This window comes from Papio anubis, chromosome 9 (genome assembly GCF_008728515.1).
Source record: "Papio anubis isolate 15944 chromosome 9, Panubis1.0, whole genome shotgun sequence".
NCBI classification, from domain to species: Eukaryota; Metazoa; Chordata; class Mammalia; order Primates; family Cercopithecidae; genus Papio; species Papio anubis.
Window position 1 is genome coordinate 43,633,247 of NC_044984.1, and position 15,906 is coordinate 43,649,152.

The 15,906-nt window shown below is 57.2% G+C and overlaps 1 protein-coding gene across 4 annotated transcripts; it reads left to right on the top strand.

The window, feature by feature from the left end:
* Positions 1–951: 951 nt before the first annotated feature.
* CACNB3 (calcium voltage-gated channel auxiliary subunit beta 3) lies at positions 952–15,478 on the top strand. 4 transcript variants are annotated; one of them, XM_003906301.4, is made up of 13 exons: positions 952–1,065; positions 9,859–9,981; positions 10,196–10,318; positions 10,780–10,895; positions 11,200–11,264; positions 11,481–11,500; positions 11,696–11,776; positions 11,968–12,026; positions 12,193–12,302; positions 12,920–13,071; positions 13,294–13,389; positions 13,509–13,658; positions 14,124–15,357. In XM_003906301.4, exons 1-13 carry the CDS (start codon positions 1,060–1,062, stop codon positions 14,436–14,438), a joined length of 1,416 nt encoding a protein of 471 aa, XP_003906350.1. In that variant the 5' UTR covers positions 952–1,059; the 3' UTR covers positions 14,439–15,357. The 4 variants fall into 4 exon arrangements, with proteins under 4 accessions (XP_003906350.1, XP_003906349.1, XP_003906348.1 ...); XM_003906300.4 differs by lacking the exon at positions 952–1,065 and adding an exon at positions 2,075–2,236; XM_003906299.5 differs by lacking the exon at positions 952–1,065 and adding an exon at positions 2,293–5,492 and having other exon boundaries at positions 14,124–15,478.
* The last annotated feature ends 428 nt before the right edge of the window (positions 15,479–15,906 follow it).

Consider the following 15,906-nt stretch of genomic DNA (forward strand, 5'->3'; position numbering starts at 1 on the left):
TCTGGGCTATAGGTTCAGGCAGAGAATGTGGAGGGAGGGAAGGAGAGAAGGAGCGGGAAGCCAGGGACAACTGCTTGCCTGGACCAACATCCCCTGTCCCCGCACCTCCCTTCTCCTATGGAAACTTAAGCTGCCGCAGGGCCCAGAGGAGCTAGTCCATTAGCTGTGGTCAGCAGGGGAGTGTAGGTGGGGAGGGCCCTCTCTCCCTCCAGGTCTTCTTGCCAAATGAAAGGCAAAGCGTTTGCTCCTTCTACTAGAGTCAAAAAAACAAAACAAAACAAAACCATAAAAACCTCCACACACATTTTTAACACACACACATAACCTCTTTCTCTCCTCTGAATGGTCGAAGCTGAGCAACTTGGGGATGGGTGGGTGGTAGGGGCTCCGTGATCCACTAGACTAGACTACAGAGGGAATGGGGGAGGAGGTGCCTTCCCAAAGCACTTTCCAGGTTAAATCCAGCCTCGGGAGGAGCCGGGAGTGGAGAGAGAATTTACTCTCCCCCAACTTAGCTCCCTCAGAAATGGGGGCAAGTGGAGGGTCAGCTGAGCAGAGAGGAACAATCTCCCGAGATCCCAGGGATGGGAGCATTGAGGGGAGGGGTCCCGAGAACTCCCAGGGGAAGTGGGTTAAAAGAAGGGCCGGGAAGAAGGGTGGGATGCCCTCCACTGGAAAGGGGAGAGAGTTCTAGTTAATGCTGAGGGGAAGCTGGGGACCTGGGTTAGCGTGTGTCTGTCTCCATGAAGGGGGTCCGTCTCTCCCCGCCCCAGGTGCCGTCTTTGGTCTGGAAAAGGGTCCAGCATGGGGGCGTTGGGGATGTGAAGGGACCAATGAGCGGTCTGTCCGCTCAGAAGGGTCCAGAGAGAGAGCCAACTGGGACTACACCCCCGCTCCCCCTTCCCCCGCCAGAACTTGGGCTTGTCCTGTTTGACGCACCCGCAGAAAGGGGCGGGAGGGGTACTGACCCGAGGAGCGGTCCCGCGACTCTGTACTCCCTGCTGCCCAGTCCCGGCCAGGACGCTGCCCGGCTTAGTTGGGGAGCCCCTCGACACCAGGATGGAGGTAGGGACGGGCTAGGGTCCCGGAGGGGCACGGGTGTCTCGAAGGTGCCCTACGGGGTGGGGATAAGTAGAAGGCAGCCTGGGGTCTCCTACTGGGGGTCTCGAGATGGGACTGCAGTTCCTGTTGAAAGGAGGGGAAGAGGGGTTCGTCCTGGGCTTGGGCGGTGTCTGGATCCGGGGTGCGTCCCCCCTGCTCTGGCCCGAGCAGCGCCGCCTGCTGGCAGGGCCGGACCCCGCGGCCCCGGGACCGGACTCCAGGCGGTGCCGCCACCTGGAGGGCGCGTGCAGCCGCCGGGCCAGCGAGCCCAGGGCGCTGCAGCCGGTCGAGAGGGAGCCGCGTCGCTTCGCCTTGACCTTCCCCTTCGAGGAGCTGAGACCCGCGGCACCAGAACCCGGGAGAGAGGAGAGACAGCAGAGACTCCGCGGGCGCGGGGCGATCCCAGCTGGGCTGTCTCCACAGGGATGCCGATCCCGCTGGAGACACAGGGCCGAGCCAGAGAGGGGTAGATGGGCGCCTTGACGCTTGGGCAGGCGAGCCGAGCACCAGCACTCTTGCTTTTCGGTCCTTTTCCCCGCCGAGGTCGGGGTCGCAGTCGCCGCCGGGGGATGCGCGCCCAGCGCGCAGAGCAGGGCCGGGAGGGAGCAGAAGCTTCCGCCAAGAGCTCAGGTGCTGGGGCAGCCCTGGAGCTGTTCCTGCCCTTCTGCTTGCGGCGGCGGAAGCTCCAGAGTCCCTACCCTTTCTCGGGAGGACTTTAGGGAAGAAGCAGAGGGGCAGGGGAAGCTGAGGAGCGAGGGTGCGACGTGGGGATGGAAGGACAGTGGGAGGTACACGGAAAAACAGAACGGGGACCTTAGGAGAGACGGAAGTGGCGAGAGAGGCTGGGCTGAAAGTCGGGGAGAGCCAGAGACTGACAGAGGCGGTGAGAAAGGAAGGGAGAGGGAGGGAGGGAGGAGGGAGGAGAAAGAGGGAGGGAACCAGGAGAGAGGGAAGGGAGCAGGCGGCGGAGCCGGGCGGGCGTGGGGCGAGGCCAGGCGTGCAGGCGGGAGCAGCGTGCAGAGCAGCGGCCGGGTTCTGCTCCCGCCTCGGAGCCCCTGGCCCGGGGGAGGAGGAGAGGCCGCTAGCCTGGTCTATGTCTTTTTCTGACTCCAGTGCAACCTTCCTGCTGAACGAGGTAACCGTGGTGGGGGGAGGGGGTCGGGGGAGGGGGGTTCCCCACTGGATGGGAGGAGATCTCCGCTCCAAGCTAGGAAGGGGGCACGCGTTTGGGTGAGACTGCACCGATGGGGAGGGAGGGAAACCGGACGAAGTGAAACCAGGGGTGGAAGAGGCACCGGGTTAGAGAGGAGGGAGCGGCCAGAGCTGGCAGCTTCCTAGTACTGGGATTGGATGGGAGGAGAGGACTGACCGGGAAGCCAGAAAAAAGGGGCTAGATTACAAGAAGGGCTCTGCCAAGCTCCCCTAGTGCCTGTCCCCGAGTACCCTGGCAGCCTAGCAGCCAGAATGGTAGGGGCCTCTATCTGGTCCAGATCTTAAAAACTGCTGGAGAGGAGTCTTTAAGTCTTCCCAGAAGGCCTAGCTTCTGCCTCAGTTTCCCCATTCAGTGCCCAGGGACAGGGATCTGCCCAGCTTCCTGGTGCACTTACAGGAGAAGCTAGAATATATTCTGAAACCTCCCAAGAACTCCAGCTCCCAAACCTGATTATTCAGGGTTTTCCTCTTATGTCTTGCTTCCATGACTTGGGTACCTGCCAGCTGCCAGTCTAACAACTCTCTCCTAGAAAGAATCAGCAGGAGAAGCCTCTCCCCTGATCCTTTATTGCCCTCAGCTCTCTCCCTTTATGCCCAGCCATGAAAAAGAAAAGAGGTTAGGGCTACATGGATACTGACAGGCACATGTCGTGTCACAGGACAAGAAGTCACCAAGTTGGCATTACAACTGGAGTAGGCAGGTGTGGGTGAGATGAGAAAGGAAAGGGGCATTGGGTAGCAACCCAGAGATATGAGGAGAAGGAGGGAAGTTCTGAAGCTCCTGCAGGACCCAGGGGAAGGGCCAGGTATGAGGAACTTGAACCCATCTCCTGGGGATGGTTGGCATGGCAACACATGCCTCAGGAGCAGACTTAGACAACCTTGTCGCAGATTACAAGGAGTGTGAGGAAGGAGTGCTGCCCATGGCAGATCCGCTGTTACCTACAGCCCCAGGACCTTCTGTGGGTGGGAGAGTCCCAAAAGGAGAGGCCAAGAGAGTGGATGCAGGGATGGGAAGAGAAGCAGCTGCCTCCACCACTGCTTTCTTCATTAGAACCATCTCCCAGGAGAAAAGCACCTTGAGGGTCTTACTCTCTGACACCTCTCTCGGCCCCTGAAAGACAGAAGGAATTGAAAAGGATGAAAGAGGGGGATACAAGGAATACTGAGTAACTGGGTGAGGGCACAAAAGTGGGCAGTGTCGGAACTTCCAATACGAATCCAGTATATGACCAAACCCCAATTGGTGCTGGACTCAGGAGAGGCAACTGTGAAAGCTGACTGCCTCCCCCAATAGCGATGTCCCTTCAGCCACAGGGGCTGTAACAAAGTTGTTTGTCAAACCCAGCACGAGGAAGGTGCTGGGCAGGGCTGCTCTGGGCCACCCACAGTAGACAGACTAAAGATGTCAGTCTGAAGATGAAGCCTCTTCTTTTTCTTGCTAAGATAACACCGATAAGTGACCCAGGTGGGAAACCACTTGGTTTGGGTGGGCTTTCTCTCTCCCATGCACAGTGCCTTCTACCACAGATCTTATTAAGCTATGTCAGAGTTTTGGATGTCTGATTCTCCTCAAGCCTAGGAGGGATGAGCAGATTGCTGAACTCCCGGGTGTGAGAAATTGGGAAAGGAAAAGGACTGAGCTCAGGGCCAAGGGCATGGGCACCAGGGGGCCTCCAAGTGTACCCCTGTCTATGGACGTCCTCCTTGTGGGGCACAAAGGTAGGCAGTCAAAAATCAAAGAAGGAATTTTGCTCAGGAGATGAAAAAAGGAGAGAGCTCAAATGGGTGGATCTTTGGGGAAAGTTTCCTCAATATAAGGGCTGCGGCTCTCTTACATCAAATCTCAGTGTTCCTGTGAAGGAGACTGAGTGGTGCAGAGTGGTACAAGCCCTTCTGCTGAGGGGAGAATCTGGCCTTACCCTAGTGACTCTGAGGAGACTGGCCCTTTCTTCTCCCAACCCCAGTGTAGCCAGGATCCCACCCACAACTATCCCCTACCACCACCCTCTGGTTTCTCTCCCCTCCCTTTAGGCTCACCTAAAACAGCCCCTTTCTGACCCAGTTCCCACGGATGCCTTGGCACTGTCTGGCACGATCCTTGGCAGGGAAGTGGGGAACGGAACCCCCATCCTGGCCGGACTAAGACGAAATCTATCTGTGCAACAGGTGTGGGGAGGCCTACCCAGCTCACGGAAAGTTCCCCCCTTCTCAAGGGCTAGGCAACACCGCCTTTGCCGCAGCGTTCCCGTACTGAGGGGGCCGGGCACCTGTTGGGGCAGGAGTTGCCGTCCTGGCATTAGCCTGGGGGCACTAAGCCCATTCCTCCCCGGGACTACTGCGGGGTCTGCTTCGGAGCCTCCGGGACGCACGGGCCCAGACCCGCACTGCTGCCGCCTGGGACCCCTCCCCCGTCTGCCGCTTGTTCCCGCGCCTCTTCTGTCTCCCAGGGTCTCCCCATTTTCCTGTCCTCTCCGTCCTCCCTCTGCCTCTCTCTCTCCGGCTTCCTCGACACCTGCGCCCTCTCCAGTCTCCGCCCGGGTCGCGTCTTCCTCGCGGTCTCAGCGCCCCATCCCTCCCCCGCCGCAGCCCTTTGTTTCCCGGCGGAGTAGTTCCTGGGTTGCCGAGCGTCTCTGTCTCCGCATCTCTCCTCGCCCCGCCTCCTCCCTGCCTGGATCCGCCCCGCCCGCAGCCTCTCCTCCCCTTCCTCCCAGCCGCCAAGGCCCCGTAGGTGCTCGGGGACCCACCTTCCACCCAGCACGGGTCCGTTCCCCTCTCCGGGCCTGGCCCGGGCTCCCCGGTGGCCGCCGCCCCCTCGCCGCCCCCGCCTTCTCCCAGGGAGGGGGTCAGGTGGGCGGGCACTATTGTTGTAGGAGCTGGCGCCAGATTCCTCAGCCGCGCTCGGGGTGGGACCGGCTGGGTTTGGGGGGGTGGGGTGGGGGGAGCGGTGATTTGAGCTCCGAGCAGCTGGTCTTCGCGGCTCGCTCCCTCCTTCGCGCTCGCTCGCTCCCCGTCGCCGCCCGCAGGGCTGCGGGGCTCCGTGGCATCTCCCGGGCGCGGCCCGCAGTCCTCGCCCCTGCCTCCGGGCCGCTCCCGCCCCCGGCGCCGCTCGCTTCCCCCACCCGGACTCCCCCATGTATGACGACTCCTACGTGCCCGGGTTTGAGGACTCGGAGGCGGTGAGTGCCCACGGTGAGGGTGGGGGCGGGGAAGTTGGGGTGACACCTCCTCTCCCTTCAACCCTTCCCCCAGTTCAGGACTTTGAAAAACGCCTCAGTGGCAGGGCAGTGTGTGTAGGGGGGCGCTCTAAAAACGTGGGGAGATGGATTTTCATGCCAAGCGCTCCCCAGCGACCCAGACTCAGACCCTGGGGCATCGGGTGTGTGCAGAGAGGGGGCAGTATAGGGGAAGGGCTCAAGCAGGTGGCTCCACGGCCCAGGAAAGGGGTGGGAGGAGGCAGGGCTGGAGGCCGAGGGCACAGAGGCTCTGGAGAGGGAACACGCCATGTCTGGAGTTCCAAATTCTGGATTTCTGGGGTCTGAACACAACAGCTAGGAGAGCCGCCGAGGTAGTTGGGGAGGCAGACATACCGGACCTCTTGTGCCTCAAGCAAACAACACATTAGGGAGCTGAGAGGACACCAGGGAGCCGGGGACCAGCCTCTTTAGACAGAGGGATCCTAAAACTTGAGGAGCTCCATTATTCCCTTCTACCCCCTCCATCTCTGCGCACTGCCTCATCTCCTCACCCTTTCTCTAGCCCAGTTTCTCTCTCAGGCTGAAACCTGGGCACCCAGCACATGGGTAGGCCAGGTGACTGAGCCCCGTCCATTCCACAGCCCCCTGCTGAGGCTTCCTCTGAGCAGCGGGCATCCTGAGCTCTTGCCCAGCATGGAGGGCCTGGAGGTGAGGCCAGAGGAGCTGAGGGCCTGGGGATAGAGAGGATGCGCTTTGCTCAGAGAAACAGGCAACCAATAAATATTTAATTCTCCTCTTTGCTTTTATCTCCTGACCCACTGAGACAAATCAGCTCATTAAGCAGTGATTCCCGGAGCTCAGACAGCAGGGAGAGTGCCTGGAAAGATGGGGCAAGAATGCGGAGCAGCTTCTCAGACCCTTGGAGCTGCCAACTTTCCCTCAAATGTCCTGTAAGAAGGCCTCCTTAGGAGTGGACCAATAGATGGCTTGGAAGGGGTCCCAATAGGATGGAGCACCCCTGGGTCGGAAAGAGGAGTATGTTCCAGTCTTCTCCCATCACTTGCTGCCAGGCCCAGGATAGATGAGTGCTGATGCTCAGAATAGGCAACTGTCCTTTTCTGGGACTGGGCTCCTTCTGGGCCCAATTTTCCATGGGGCCTCTGGGGTAATTACATTGCTGCTAGAGCAGATCATTTTCAAGGCTCTGGTGGACACCTCTTTCTGACAGTTGAAGGGACAGCTGGTATAGCCCAGGGTGCCAAGGTGAGCTTGAGAACAAACCTCTCTGTGGGGCTGGAGGGCCCTAGGAGGTTCTTCCCATCCCTGGTGAGAAGGCAAGGGCTATTGCAAGGAACAGACTGACATGTGGATGGTGTTGGAGGACAGCCTGCTGACCCATTGCTCCCTCCCATCGCTCTCTGGCTCCTGATCACCCTCCCCCACTTCCCTTTCTCTTGCCTGGCTCCTTGCTCTCCCTGAGGCCCCCTCTGAAGCAGTAGGAGGGAGATCAGGCTCTAAATAAATCCAACGGCTCATCTCCCTCCTCTCCTTCCCCCGTGCCAGGCAAGAGAGGAGCTGCAGCCTGCCCACACACTCACTAGTCAAGGGGGGCACCACGAGGGCACTGTGCCAACTCCTGGCAGCTCCAAAGTACTGACACTCTGGCTCTTTTGGCGTAGCAGGGTACAGGAAAGGTAAGACCCTAGATCATGCCTGGCAGGGCAGCCCTGGCCTCCCCAAGTAATACCGGAGCACGAGAGATAAGTTAGCCTGGAGGACTTGGAAGTAATGGAGAGGGGCTTCCATTCTGAGCACAACTCATTAATTATTTAGGGAGAGATCCTGTGATTCCCATCCCAGGGTGAGAGGTCAGGTAACCCCAGATGCCCCAGGCGTTATTACTACTAAATTAGGCCGCAAGGTGGCTCAGGCCTGTAATCCCAGCGCTTTGGGTGGCCAAGCCGGGCGGATCACTTGAGGTCAGGAGTTGGAAACCAGCCTGGCCAATATGGTGAAAGCCCGTGTCTACTAAAAATACAGAAATTAGCCTAGCATGGTGGCGCATGCCTGTAGTCCCAACTACTCAGGAGGCTGGGGCAGGAGAAATGCTTGAACCCTGGAGGCAGAGGTTGCAGTGAGCCAACATCACGCCATTACACTCCAGCCTGGGCATCACAGTAAGACTCCGTCTCAAAAAAAAAAAAATTACTAAATTAAACCAGGCACAGAGACTCATGCCTATAATCTCAGTGCTTTGCGAGGCTAAGGTAGGAAGATGGCTTAAGCCCAGGAGTTTGAGACCAGCCTAGGCAAAATAGCAAGATCCTGTCTCTACAAAAAACTAGTAGGCATGGTAGTGCATGCCTGTAGTCCTAGCTACTCAGGAGTCAGGAGGATCGCTTGAGCCCAGGAGTTCAAGGCTGCAGTGAGCCACGATTGTGCCACTGCACTCCAGCCTGGGCGACAGAGCAAGACCTGTCTCTAAGTAAATAAATAAAATAATAAAAATAAAGATTACTAAATTGGGCTGAGAGTCTGGAGCGCAGGCAGAAAAGGTCAGACTCCTCTTTTAGCATGGTGCTGGGCTTCTGGGAGGCACCCGATGTATCTGTACCAAAGTGAGTGGTCATCTGCCTTGCCTTCTGCCTCCCAGCCTATTGGCCCCTGTCTGGTCGCTTCAGATACTAACATCCCACAGAGGTTTCTCTTGTGTCTTAAGACCCCTAGGAAGGAGGTCCCTCACCCTGTGCCAAGATTATTTCTGGGGTTCAACCCCCACTTTTCCTGCTGCCATCCAGCCTCATTTTGTTCTCAGGAGAGATGAGGAACAGCGGGCAGACTCTACTCTTCCGTAAAACGAAAGAACTTTCCCCCTTGTGCTATCTTCAGGCCTTTGGTGTACTATAGACACTGTCTTTAGCCTAAGACTCGAGAGCCTGGGCTGACCCCCAGCTGAACAGCCCTCTTGCTCAAGGCAGGGTGGGGGTAGAGGGCACAGTGGACAGCAGGTGTGTGATTTTGTCTTCTCTGAGAGTCTGGCCTCTGCTGCCTTCTGTAGGTGGTCGTGCCCAGTGAGCTTGAGAGAATATTCCTCCACCCAAGGACATTCTAAAGCCCCTTCCCCTATACACACACACACTCCTGCATGAACCCCTTATTTAGGTTTATCCCTTCTCTCTGCCACTGGCATCTCAGAATTGTGGGAAGTATCACTTGAGGCTTCTCCCCACAGAGAGGGAATACTGAGGCAGGAAACGAAAGACTCTTTCCCTAGGCAGAGGAGGAAACCCAGACATCCTAACCTCTGGGCTCTTGTCTCAAAGTCCAGCATCCCTTACTCATTTGTGCCTCTCCCTCATGGCCTTGAAGCTGAGCTCTGTGACCCTCAAATGCACCCTCATTGCCTATGACCTTTCCTATGGGCAGGACTCAGAGACTCTCCTTGCTCATGTTACCCACTCCCCACATCCCCAGGGTCCTGCTCCATAGCTGAGTTGCCTGGCACTAGCATAGCCTTCTTCTAGGGCCAATGTCCCCTGGGCCTGGGAAAGGACTGGGGAGATGTAGGCCAAGTGGTAGGCATGGCCCAGCCTCACCTGCGTCCAGGGAGACAGCTTTGTGTTCTTCTCGGTCTGTGTCTTGTTTGCTGCCTATATCTGGCCAGTTGCCCCAGCAGGTGTGGGAGGAAGAAAAGTAGGGGGTGGGGAGAGCAAAGGGGAGGTAACTTCTAGGAGTTGGCAGCTTTGTGTCCTCCTCTTCACCCTGGAAGGGTAAGGGCTTACCATTTGAGAGCCTTCAGAGCCTTGTTGGAGTAGGGAAAGTAGGATCTTAGGGGGCAGATGGCTGGATCCCCACACTCAGGACTGGTGCTGTGCCAACCAGCGTCTCTTGACTGTTACTGCTGGCTGGACTCCTGCCAGGCATCTTAAAGGGATGATGTCCAGGCTGCTTTGCAGGCTGCTGTGAACAAGAGGGCTGGGTCTCCTGGATCCAGAATCATCTCTAATACATCATCTTCAGCACTCCTCCCTTCCCTCAGCTCAGAGGACATGTTAGAGGGGAGAAAAGGGAGGAAAGAGAGAAGTGAAGGCTCTATTCAAAGCTGTAGTATTAATAGGCTTGGGGGAGGAGGGGCCCAGATCTTTGCACCTATAGATGGGGCCAGGTTTCCTGTAGCCTCAGAGGCACCGGGGCCCTTCTCAGGGGATAGGAGGGGCCATAGGGACCCAGCCACCCCCTTGGAGATGGAGAAATGGGGCAATAGAGGCAACACTGTAAGGTGAGGAGGGTGCCTCCATAGCGTCCTTCACGCCGGAGCCTGGGAGTCACAGCCTGTTTCCCAACCCAGGGTTCAGCTGACTCCTACACCAGCCGCCCATCTCTGGACTCAGACGTCTCCCTGGAGGAGGACCGGGAAAGTGCCCGGCGTGAAGTAGAGAGCCAGGCTCAGCAGCAGCTCGAAAGGGCCAAGGTATACTTTCTGGCCATGGGGCAAGACGGGAGGCCAAACTAGGTGGAAACCTGCACTTGGTCCTAAGTCCCAAGGGTTCCTTGGGCAGGATGTCCTTGAGTGTGAGAGGGTGCGTGTGAGGGGCAGAGGCCACGGCCTTCTGCTGTTGGGGCACTGAAGCTGGAAGGGGTGCTCCGAGGCTTCTCTCACTTGCACTAATGGCCAAATTCTCCAGCACAAACCTGTGGCGTTTGCGGTGAGGACCAATGTCAGCTACTGTGGCGTACTGGATGAGGAGTGCCCCGTCCAGGGCTCTGGAGTCAACTTTGAGGCCAAAGATTTTCTGCACATTAAAGAGGTGACCGACCCCCGTGCTCTAACACTTCTAAGCCTCTGACACTTCATTTTCTTGCTCTTGCCCCAGATCCCAATGCTTCTTACTTCAGTCCTCAGTCTAACTCCCCAAGCTAATCAGCTCTTCTCCTTAACACACACCTGTCCACCCCTCATATCTAAGACCTCATCCCCAGGGTCTCCATCCTTCTGAGACCTGGCTTGGGCCTCAGTCTCCGTGTCCATCAAGTGAGCAGTTAGATTAGCTGCCTCCGAGGTCCCCTATGACAGCTGCAGTGCCTCACTCAGAAATCCTGGGTGGCCCGAACTTGGCTGCCCTTTCCCCTGGCCCCTTCTGCCCACCGCCCCTTGCATTGCATTCCTTAGACCAGCTCAGTGACCGCCTCGCTGGCTTCTTCACATTGAAGAACCAGGACTTGGGCAGGGCGCTCCTCTCACCACCCTTCCTGCTCCACCCACCCCTAGAAGTACAGCAATGACTGGTGGATCGGGCGGCTAGTGAAAGAGGGCGGGGACATCGCTTTCATCCCCAGCCCCCAGCGGCTGGAGAGCATCCGGCTCAAACAGGAGCAGAAGGCCAGGTGAGAGTTGGGCTGTGACTCAGTAAACACACCCCAAACACTTGAACTGTACCCACAGGACACGTCGTCATGCATGCCACACATGTGCATATCCCCCTGAAATACACATGCACATATGCCCGGCTCTACACACTCACACTAAACAAATCTACAAACACACACACGAATGCACACATATTGCATGTACACCTGTCTCACTAGATAAAGCATATGGAAATGTGTACAATTATTAAATAATGCATAGAACATACGTACACAGAGACACATTCTTCTCTACCTCTCTCTCGCCTCCCTTTCTTCTCAGGAGATCCGGGAACCCTTCCAGCCTGAGTGACATTGGCAACCGACGCTCCCCTCCACCATCTCTAGGTAGCCTCCCCTCAACCCACCCATTTTGGGTAGGTGGGTAGCTAAGACACAGGGAAAGGGGGGATTCTGCCCAAGTGAACTGTGTGGGAAGGGGTTTTGTGGAGGGATCAGAAGGGGTGGGGAGAAGCCAGTATCTCCCTGGGGATGGGGATACCGTGCCCCCAGGGACCTTTCCCCCTTCACCAACTTTAATCTTGTATTTCCTTTTCCGAAAAGCCAAGCAGAAGCAAAAGCAGGTGAGTCAAGGAAGGGACCTGGGCTGGGGGGGATCATGGCTTATGGCTCTGGGGACAGTGTTCTAGGCAGTCATTGTTGGAGGGCAGAACAGAGAAGGGAGGGAGCCCAGAACCTCTGGATCTGCCTTGACACCAACCAGGCATGAGACAGGCACTAGGGCCATGGTTTCTACTGACTTCATGTCCATTCTGCAGGCGGAACATGTTCCCCCATATGACGTGGTGCCCTCCATGCGGCCTGTGGTGTTGGTCGGACCCTCTCTGAAAGGTTATGAGGTGAGGGAAGGTCCTTGACCCCAAAGAGTCACCTCTACCAAGCCTGCCACAGGAAGTCCCTAGGGGAAGTGGAAGGGGTCTATCTCCTCCCTCCAGGGTCTGTATGTGGAGGACGTCGACTCTGGGGCCATGCATGGGGAGGCTGCCTCTCTCCAAAAGGGCCCTTCATCAGTGCCATGCCCTCCTACCAGGTCACAGACATGATGCAGAAGGCTCTCTTTGACTTCCTCAAACACAGATTTGATGGCAGGTAAGCTGCCCTGGCCTGAGGTGGCCTGAGAACCAAGGAGAAGCTCATGGCCTACTTCCAGATGCTGTAGCAAGTCTTCTTTAAGGGAAGAGTTAGTGGGAGCTGGGTAAGGAGAGGCTGAGGCACAGGTTTAGAAGCTAGTTGGGATTCTCCACTCCCACCCCAGGATCTCCATCACTCGAGTCACAGCCGACCTCTCCCTGGCAAAGCGATCTGTGCTCAACAATCCTGGCAAGAGGACCATCATTGAGCGCTCCTCTGCCCGCTCTAGCATCGGTGAGAAGTCCCCGCCACCTGCTTCTGTGCCCACTCAAGCACCAGTGAGAACCTTCTTCCTCCCTTTTCTTTCTTTCTTTCTTTTTTTTTTTTTTTTTTTTTTTTTGAGATGGAGTCTCACTCTGTCGCTCAGGCTGGAGTGCAGTGGTGAGATCTTGGCTCACTGCAACCTCCACCTTCTGGGTTCAAGCAATCTTCCCACCTCAGCCTCCTGAGTAGCTGGGACTACAGGTGCCCACCACCATGCCTGGCTAATTTTTGCATTTTTAGTAGACACAGGGTTTGGCCAGGCTGATCTCTAACTCCTGACCTCAAGTGATTGGCCCACCTTCGCCTCCCAAAATGCTGAGATTGCAGGCATGAGCCACCATGCCTGGCCCCTCCTTCTTTTCTCTTCCTTGCCTCCTTGTCTTTCTGCCCAACTCCTCTACCTGCCCCCAGGATTGGCAAGAACACACCCCTCCTCCTCAATTCCCATTCTTCTGCCTGCCCAGGCTTCGATGAATGCCCTTTCTCTCCAATTCCTTCCTGTCCACCATTTGGGAGCCCTCAAAGTCTGCTGGAGTGAGCAGTGGGGCAGAGCTCCTGGTGAGCACTGCTGCTGCCTCCCTCCATAGCGGAAGTACAGAGTGAGATCGAGCGCATATTTGAGCTGGCCAAATCCCTGCAGCTAGTAGTGTTGGACGCTGACACCATCAACCACCCAGCACAGCTGGCCAAGACCTCGCTGGCCCCCATCATCGTTTTTGTCAAAGTGTCCTCACCAAAGGTAAGTCAGCTGGGGTCATGGAGGAGGCCCACAGGGCTACCCTACTAGAATGTGGCACGACTCTACTTGGTCCCTGCTTGGCACCTGAGTTCCCTTTTCCTGCTGCCCTTAACATGACTCTGAGTCATCCTCACCTGCTACTGATGCCACAAGTGGAGGAAATGCCTAGCTCTACCCAGAGTCCTGAGAGACTCTAGGCCTAGCTCTGCCCTCCCCGCTTAGGTACTCCAGCGTCTCATTCGCTCCCGGGGGAAGTCACAGATGAAGCACCTGACCGTACAGATGATGGCATACGATAAGCTGGTTCAGTGTCCACCGGTGAGTGCCTGGGTCAGCTGCTCCTGTGCCCACTCCCCCAGGGCCGCAGCAGTGACAGAGATGGGTTGGGGGCTGCTGCTGAGGGGAAACCAATGTTGCACCTTCCTCCCCCTCCTCAGGAGTCGTTTGATGTGATTCTGGATGAGAACCAGCTGGAGGATGCCTGTGAGCACCTGGCCGAGTACCTGGAGGTTTACTGGCGGGCTACGCACCACCCAGCCCCTGGCCCTGGACTTCTGGGTCCTCCCAGTGTCATCCCCGGACTTCAGGTAACCATTTCCAGTGGGCAGAGATGCTCAAGCTAAGCCAGCCAAAGCACTGCCTGCCCCTCCCTGCTCAGAGGACTGTCCTTGGCCTCCAGTTCAGCATGCCAAAGGATTGTAGAACTCTCAGCTCTGCTGTACAGAGCTAGTGCAGACGGGCAAAGGAGCTTCCTGAGGAGAGAGGGAATCAATCAATGAGATGGATACATCAGAGATTAGTTTCCTAGGGGTCAAAAGAAACACAATCTCCAAATCTTCTCCCAGGCTGCCTTGAAGGCCGAGCCTGAATTTTGCGGGAGTCGAAGCTCCAGTTTTCTCTCTTGGAAGAGGAAAAATGCTCCAGCATGCTTCTTCCTTGCACTGATTCCTGTACCGGGGAATTGAGAGTTGAGGGGGGAAGAATCTCACACCTCACCAGAGGACAAGGTGAGGTCTGTACTGCCTCACTCAGAGCTGTTGTGTGGCCCCCAGAACCAGCAGCTGCTCGGGGAGCGTGGCGAGGAGCACTCCCCCCTCGAGCGGGACAGCTTGATGCCCTCCGATGAGGCCAGCGAGAGCTCCCGCCAAGCCTGGACAGGATCTTCACAGCGTAGCTCCCGCCACCTGGAGGAGGACTATGCGGATGCCTACCAGGACCTGTACCAGCCTCACCGCCAACACACCTCGGGGCTGCCTAGTGCTAACGGGCATGACCCCCAAGACCGGCTTCTAGCCCAGGACTCGGAGCACAACCACAATGACCGGAACTGGCAGCGCAACCGGCCTTGGCCCAAGGATAGCTACTGACAGCCTCCTGCTGCCCTACCCTGGCAGGCACAGGCACAGCTGGCTGGGGGGCCCACTCCAGGCAGGGTGGCGTTAGACTGGCATTAGGCTGGCATTAGGCTCAGCCCCCAAAACCCCCTGCTCAGCCCCAGCTTCAGGGCTGCCTGTGGTCCCAAGGTTCTGGGAGAAACAGGGGGCCCCCTCACCTCCTGGGCAGTGACCCCTACTAGGCTCCCATTCCAGGTACTAGCTGTGTGTTCTGTACCCCTGGCACCTTCCTCTTCTCCCACACAGGAAGCTGCCCACTGGGCAGTGCCCTCAAGCCAGGATCCCCTTAGCAGGGGCCTTCCCACCAGACTCGGAAGGGATGCCCCATCAAAGTGACAAAAAGGTGGGGTGTGGGCACCATGGCATGAGGAAGAAACAAGGTCCCTGAGCAGGTGCAAGTCCTGACAGTCAAGGGACTGCTTTGGCATCCGAGGGCCTCCAGTCACCTCACTGCCACATATTAGAAATGAGACAATCAAAGTCCCCCCAGGGTGGCACACCTATCCGTCTGCTGGGGTGGGGCATCCACATCCAAGACTGGAGCAGCAGGCTGGCCACACTCGGGCCAGAGAGAGCTCACAGCCGAAGCTCTTGGAGGGAAGGGCTCTCCTCACTCTGCCAGGAAGCTTCTTAACATGTGATGGGACCAGGGGCCAGGAGCATGGTGAAGCCAAGTGGCAGACGGGAGTTAACCTGGATGGGGGTTTGGGGAAGGAGGGTGTGTGTAGCAGAGAACTTATGGGGGCCTCCTTGCCTTTCTCATTCTTTTGCCCTGCATCCTGTCATTTCTGTTCTTGTCCCTCATACATCCTGGGAGAACCGGGCTCCAGACTTTGTTCCCTGACTCATAGCTGCCGCTTGTTAGGTTAGGGTTAGATGGGGAGAGACAGGGCACAGAGGACCTGTCTCCCTGGCTACTCTCGCCTTATGGCTCTAGTGTGTGACCTACAGAGCATGCTCCACAAGCCCCTGCCTCACCTCACTGTCATCACTAATAAACATCATACACAGTCCCTCAGGCTTCTGTTCTGTCTGTGATGCGGCCCAAGTCTGATGGAGGGAAAGATGTGTTCAGGCCGCCCTTCTCTCAGAGAATCTGTCCGGCGGGAAGGGGACAAAGGCAGAGCTGGGGAGGCACTCCACTCCCAGGCATCCCCACTCCTCATGCCCAGGTGTCAAGAGGGAGACATCCAGCAGCATGAAAGGAGCTTGTCCTGGGATGTGGGGAAGAAGACACTTGGTCACGGCTTTACACTATCCTTGTGCCAGGCCAAAAAGGCCCTAGAAGCAGCTACAACTTGAACTCCGTGTACTAGGCCAACTCTTCCTGTGGGGTAAGAAGAGCATGTGAACAAGAGGGGTACGGGGGGAGGACTGCAGCCCTGCGTTCCTATCACCACAGCCTGAATACAGCTGAATCCACCCGTCCTGCACCATCCCC